Raw genomic sequence first — 7,175 nt, 5'->3', positions numbered from 1 at the left:
ATTGTTGAACCTTAAGAGTATTGCAAATATCTTAGGTTGTAAAACATTGTGTATGTTTTGGTTTAATGGAAGTATTTTGGAACTTGCCTTGAAATGGAAGTTTGATATAACTTTGCATATGTTGAATGTGTTATAGAAATGAAAATTATATCATGAATATTGAATATGATGTGGAAATGGGAATCATGTACATTTTAAATTGTTGAAATGTATATGTTGTGAAATGCCCCTTGACAAGAGATGGAATGACCGGGAAGGGTCGAGTTATTTAATGTTGAATGTAACATTGTTTAAATGGAGAAAAACTTGTTCTTTTGAAAACTTGCATTTAATTTCGGGGACAAAATTCTTTAAGGGGGGAAGGTTATAGCGATTCCGGGTTTTACCCCTTGTTGTACAGTGATCCGGACTTGGTTCCGTGGATGTTAGCAGTTGTTTATATCTTTTTTACATCCTTTCGTACTTTGTATTTGAGTTATAGGATGTGTTGGGCGTGTTCTGAATAGGTAGGTTGAGTTTTGGTCTCTAGTGTAGTTGCCCAGGTTTTTGGTGTTACGCTCGAGCGGATCATTCAGCGCTCGAGCGGAGTTTGGTTTTTGGTTGTCTGCTCAAGCGGGCCTTCTAGCGCTCCAGCGGAATTTACACACTCCCAATATCTCGTGTCCCTGTAAAAATTCTGCAGGTGTGTTTTTCACGCTCCAGCGGGTTTCCTACGCTCGAGCGGGTATGTTGGCGCTCGAGCGGGTAGTGTTTTGCCTGTGAAAGTTCTGGGAGAGGGAAATCTACGCTCGAGCGGACTGGTTTTTGCGCTCGAGCGGATGTATTTTATTCTTGTGTCTTGGAGCTCGAGCGGACCTTCTTGCGCTCGAGCGTGTCCAGATTTTTGTGCTTGACGCTCGAGCGTTCTATTCTCCGCTCGAGCGGAAGTGTCGTATATCAGTGGGCAGCTGGGCATTTTTGAATCACTTTTTACATTCACTCTCTCTCTTTTACTTTCTAAAAACACTTTTCAGAGCCTCTCTCTCTAGGATTTCCCTTCTCTCTAGGGTTTGATCTAGTTAGAGTGTTCTCCTATCCTTCGGCCTTTGTAAAAAGTGTGTTGATCATCGAGGGCTTCATTTTGATCCGAAAAGTTTGGAGTTTGGAACACTTTGGTTTTGGTCTTCTTCCCCATTTGAGCTCTAACTTCGAGGTAGGGATATCCTACTCCTCCTTATGAGCTTTCTCTTTAAATTTTAACATTGTGATATGTTGGGGATTGTTGGGTAATTTTGAGAAAGTTTGGGCGTTTGTGTAATTTTACAAAAGATGAGGTTTTATTTATATAAGCCTATATGCATGTTTAGCATGGAGAAACGAGATAAATGTTGAGTTATTGATAGAAATGAAACCTTAAGGTTGTTTTGTTAATTATGGAAAATGCCCTAATTATATTGATGAATTAATTTGTGAAATTAATTTTGAGAAATGAGAAGTTGAATTGAAAATGTTGAAATTGGGAACATACGGGATTAAAGGGTGTAGTTGGATCATTTATCACTCACCTAGTTGAAATGTTGATATTTTATCCATTTGGTGCATTTATTTTCTGTTTAGAAATAACTGCTTTGGGCTATCGGTGGAGGATAGTTTTGATTGTTGTAGACAATGCATGATGATTAGGTAAACTAAAACTAATCGATTGGGTATGCTATCGAGTATAGTGGTTGGAATAATACATTAACTTTATGTATTGATTGATTGTGTATATGATTTATGTTTATATACATTGTGTGTGGGAGGAGATAGGGGATGTACTCCACAGTTTAGGAGAAGATAGGGGATGGACCTCTAAACCGGATTTCGTGTGACATTGATACAGCACTACAATGTGTATCAAGTGTGGATTATGGAAGTGTTTGAATTGATTTGATATAACACTAAAATGTATATCGTTATTAATTGTGAAGTATAGAAGCGTTTCTATGTGTTATTGATACAGCACCAAAATGTGTATCCATCATGAATTTCGAAAGTGTTTTAAAGATGAGTCTAAATCTCATTAAGTTATTTGATTAGGTTCTAAGCCTTGTTTTCAAACTCAAAGTTGAATAAGAAATGGAAACTGAAGTGTGCCATGGGCATGATTGTCGTGAAACTGTAATACGACATACGTTGGAATACAAGGGTAGACCATCTATTGAATGTTATTATTTTAGTCATTGTTTATAGTTGGTTTAGTATATTTCTACTGGGCTGTGGGTCACCCTTTATGGGACATCATTTTCAGGTATAGGTAGCATGCCACCTCCAAGGACATAGCTTGGGAGGCTAGAGACAGACAGACTGTTTCTGTTGTTTTGTTTTCTTTTGATGTATTACATGCATATCAAGCCAAGGGCTTTCTTTGTATAGAGTTTGTACTATTTTTTTTGTAACCAAGTGTTGACTTGGAAAGTTGTAAGCCCATAGGGCATTTACTTTCGTTGTCAACATGTAATACATTTTGTAATGATTGCTCTGAGGGAAAATACTTATGCTTTATTTTCTTGTGTCTAAGCATGCTATTGTTGGATGATTTATGTTTTTTTTTTTTTTTTGAGGGCGTTACATGCATTGAGCAATGTTCCACAAAATCTCAAGTTGACATCTCCTGATATTCAAAAAGACATTGTAAATATGGCCGCATTTGAAACTATCAATGCGATTATTAGAGATCTTGATGATGCACTTTTTTCTATTTTGATTGATGAAGCCCGTAACATATCAATCAATAAGCAAATGACAGTTGCAATACGATATGTTGACAAAAAAGGCCAAGTGATTGAGCTCTTTTTGGGTATTGAGCATGTTGCTAATACGAATGCTCTCTCGTTTAAACAAGCTATGGAAAATTTATTCTCCAAACTTGGATTGAGTATTAGGGTCAAGGATATGATGGGGCTAGTAATATGCAAGGTGAGTTCAATGGTCTTAAAACACTTATACTGAAAGAGAATCCTTGTGCATATTATGTTCATTGTTTTGCTCATCAATTGCAATTGGCACTTGTAGCTGTGGTAAATAATCATAATCAAATTGCTTTACTTTTCACTTTGGTTTCTAATGTGGTGAATATTGTTGGAGAATCATGTAAACGCCGAGATATTGTTAGGGAGATGCAAGCTGCAAAAGTTGCTGAGGCACTTAATACTGGAGAGCTATCTAGTGGGCAAGGCTTAAATCAAGAAACTAATCTTAAACATGCTGGTGATACACGTTGGGGTTCACACTATGGTACTTTAGTTAGCTTGGCTAGTATGTTTTCAACAGTGATTGATGTGCTTGAATTGATTTCGGAGGATGGTTCAAATTCAGAACAACGAGCAGAAGCAAATATTTTGTTGGACTCAATTCAATCATTTAAGTTTGTATTGAACCTTCGTTTGTTGAAAACAATATTGGCTATTACAAGTGAGTTATCGCAAGCACTACAAAGGAAAGATCAAGATATTGTTAATGCCATGAATTTAGTTCAAATTTCTAAAGAACAACTCCAAAAGATGAGGGAGAGTGGGTGGACATCTTTACTTGATATTTTGTTTTTTTGTGAAAAACATGAAATTGATGTTCCCCAAATGGAAGATATGTTTGTAGCTCGAGGGAGAAAAAGGCGCAATGCTCAAGAAATTACAAACTTACATTACTATCGCGCTGAGTTATTCTACACTATTTTGGATATGCAAATTCCAGAACTAAATGCTCGTTTCACTGAGTCGAACACTGAGTTGTTACTTTGTGTGGCATGTTTAAATCCATCTAACTCTTTCTCTAGTTTTGACAGGAAAAAGTTAATTCATCTTGCTGAATTTTATCCCAAAGAATTTTCTTCAGTGGAGCTCATGGTACTTAATGATCAACTTGATACATATATTATCGATATGCTATCCAGTAGTGAGTTCTCAATGTTGAATGGAATTACCGATCTTGCTAAAAAAATGGTAAAGACTGGAAGAGACAAAGTATATCCATTGGTGTATTTGCTCTTGACTTTAGCATTAATCTTACCTGTTGCAACTGCTACTGTTGAAAGGGTATTTTCATCTATGAATATTGTGAAGAATCTGTTGCAGAACCGAATAGGTGATGAATGGATGAATGGTAGCTTGATTGTCTACATTGAGAGAGATATTTTTGTTGGCCAATGATACTATTATGGAAAGATTTCAAAAGATGAAAACTCGTCGGGGTCAATTATAAAAGTTTAAAATTTAAAACTTTTTGTAATGGATATTAATTTTTAATGTTTAGCATTAGTTCGAAAAATTATTATTATGTTATTGTTATCGATTGGGGAAGAAAAAATTTAAGATTGTAATTAATGGGTGCCCCCTATATTAAATTCCTGACTCTTTTTTGAAAGTTTATTTTAGATTGATTTGTTATATAAATAAAATCATAAATGAATAAAAAGAAACTCGTCAAATTTTTTAATTTGTTTTGAACTCAGCTTAAGTTTTTATGTGTACCATGGAAAATTTAGCTACCTCTTTTAGAAAGCTTGAGGTTTGATTCTCCTCCAATTTGTCTGGTTTATATAGCATCTTAGTAATACTAATAAAAATATTCAGTTATTTTTTCAATGTAAACTCTAATAATTTTTTTTATTATAGTCATTTAAAAAAAAATATTCATTTAATGTTTTTTTTTATGAGAGACATTGAGATATGAAAAGAAATGGTAAATGGTTTTAAAATAAAAATCAAATAACTCGAGAATAGTGTCTGAACAAAAATAAATAGTTATTGTACACAAAATCATTTTAGCTACTTTTTTTTCATTATTTTGTTGAAGTAATTTTTCTTGAGTTTGGCTAATTAAATTAATAATAATATTACAAAATCAATTTTTTTTACTCAGAATTATTAATTAACAGCCTAGATTTATTCTATACACTACACAACACTAATTTAATCTTCACCTTATAATTACAATTTATATAAAATTATGATATATCTTTTTTGGGCATTTAATTAGACTTTCTGATGGTTTAGCTAGCTTGGAGCGGCCTTTAAACCTCGAGTCGTCAAAAAGAATAAAAAAATACTAAACTAGTAGTAAATCAGTTAAAGCTTATTTAAATATATTTCAAATGATTATAGTTTATAAACTACATCTTATGATAAGATTGCGTTTATTTGCTGCTACTCTTCTCAATTTGAAACTTGTTAATTAGAAATCAAAAAGTAAAGGATAAATTATAAATACACTTTCTTAGATCTGTTTACAATATAAATAGCTTTATGTGTTTTTAAAAATTATAAATATCACTGTTGGAATCATGATTTTATAGGTTTATTATGGGCCAATTTTAAGTTTAAATTTGAGTGGGTCCCAAACGTTTTTTGGAGTGAGTCCAAAGAGATGACGTGTTCCTTGTCGCATGGCAAGTCACACGGTGAAGAAGGTGCGTCAAAACCATTTATGAGTGAATGAGAAGTTGATATCATTTTCGGGTTCATGAAATGGACAGTTAAAGAATAAAATGTGGGTTTCCTTATAAGGTTTGTTCCACATTGAAAAGTAGTGCCGTTTGGTAACACTTACGTTTTCAGTTTTCTGTTTATATTTACAAAAATTTTAAAAATTCAAATAAAAACTTGTTTGGTAAAATTTTTAATTTATAAATCAGTGGTCTCAGTTTATAAATTTGGTCAAAAAATAAAAACACAAAAAATGTGTTTCCGTTTTGAGTTTTGAGTTTTTTTTTTTTTTTTTACCACCCAACACTAGCCACCACCCGCCACCATTTTCCACCACCGTCTTTCGCCACCACCACCCACCCCCCACTACCACCTGCCACCACCACTCACTACCCGCCACCCACCACCCACCACCACCCACCACCCACCTGCTACCCACTCGCCACCACCACCCACCCCTCGCCACCACCACCACCCACCTGTCATCCACCCGCCACCACCCACCACCCGCCACTACCATCCACCGCCCCCCACCACCACCCGCCACCTACTTGCCACCACCACTCACCACTCACCACCCACCACCCACCTGCCACCACCAGCCACCCACCACCACTTGCCACCCGCCACCACCACCTACCACCACTACCACCACCACCCACTCGCTACCACCTACCACTCGCCACCGTCACCCACCCACCCACCGCTACCACTACCCGCCACCACCCACCACCACCCGCCATCCGCCATCCACCTGTCACCACCACCCGCCACCACCCACTCGCTACCAACCACCACCCGCCACCATCACCCACCCACCCACCATCACCATCCACCACCCACCCGCTACCACCCACCACCTGCCACCGTCATCCACCCACGCACCACCACCACCCGCCACCTACCTGCCATCACCACCCACCCGCCACCACCACCAGCCATCCGCCACCCACCCGTTACCACCACCACCACCACCCACTCGCTACCATCCACCACCCGCCACTGTCACCCACCCACCCACCACTACCACCCACCCGCCACCACCCACCACCACCAGCTACCCACCACCCACCGTTACCACTTTCCACCGCCGTCTTCCGCCGCCACTTGTCATTTCTCACTCTTTTTTATATTTTTAAATTTTTTAAAACATTTTGTCAATTACCAAACGTGTTTGTAGTTTATGTTTTTCAAAAAATAAACAAAATCAGTTTATAAAATTTTTGTAAATATAAACTGAAAACGTAAACGTTACCAAACATACCAGCTTATGTGTATATATAAGTTTTAAGTGGCAACACTTGGGTTGTACCCTAAGGGGCATCCCAAGTTTGTAGAAGGAAGGAGTTATGGGCAAAGTGAACCTTGGCTCAAACTACCACACACGCGTGCCGTCGTGGTCGGCCGAGCCGTACCAGGCACGGGTGTGGGTTGTGGATCGGGTCGGTTCTAATATTAATTTTTTAGACAAAATTTATTTAAATTGTTTTCAAAAATTCTTGTGGGAAAATTATTTTTTCTGAACGAAATTAATTCAAATTTTGTGTCAAATTTGAATTCAATTTTTCCTGTCCATACAGTGCCGTTTCGATATAATTCTAGCATGTTCAAACTGTTGTTTAACAATTATAAAACTGCCCAGCAATTATAAAACAGCCAGCAGATCTGTTCAAATTTCAAATTGTATCTGTTCAGGTTTTTACACCTGTTCAGTTCAAGATCATACATGTTCGG

At 37.3% G+C, this 7,175-nt stretch overlaps 1 protein-coding gene across 1 annotated transcript; it reads left to right on the top strand.

Annotated features, from left to right (window-relative positions):
• Nucleotides 1-2,658: 2,658 nt before the first annotated feature.
• LOC114315308 (uncharacterized) lies at nucleotides 2,659-4,166 on the top strand. Its single transcript, XM_028261927.2, has 2 exons — nucleotides 2,659-2,799; nucleotides 2,904-4,166. The coding sequence occupies exons 1-2, from the start codon at nucleotides 2,659-2,661 to the stop codon at nucleotides 4,164-4,166; spliced, it is 1,404 nt and encodes a 467-aa protein (XP_028117728.2).
• The last annotated feature ends 3,009 nt before the right edge of the window (nucleotides 4,167-7,175 follow it).

This window comes from Camellia sinensis, chromosome 8 (assembly GCF_055761805.1).
Source record: "Camellia sinensis isolate YWXY chromosome 8, ASM5576180v1, whole genome shotgun sequence".
Classification (NCBI taxonomy): domain Eukaryota; kingdom Viridiplantae; phylum Streptophyta; class Magnoliopsida; order Ericales; family Theaceae; genus Camellia; species Camellia sinensis.
The sequence above is the reverse complement of the archived record's forward strand: the minus strand, read 5'-3'. Positions and strand labels throughout refer to the sequence as shown.

Excerpts from the sequence above, each read along its gene's own strand:
- LOC114315308 (XM_028261927.2), top strand. The coding sequence starts at position 2,659 with ATGGCCGCATTTGAAACTATCAATGCGATTATTAGAGATCTTGATGAT. Across the intron at positions 2,800-2,903 it reads ATGTTGACAAAAAAGGCCAA|GGTCAAGGATATGATGGGGC; the intron begins GTGATTGAGCTC and ends ATTGAGTATTAG.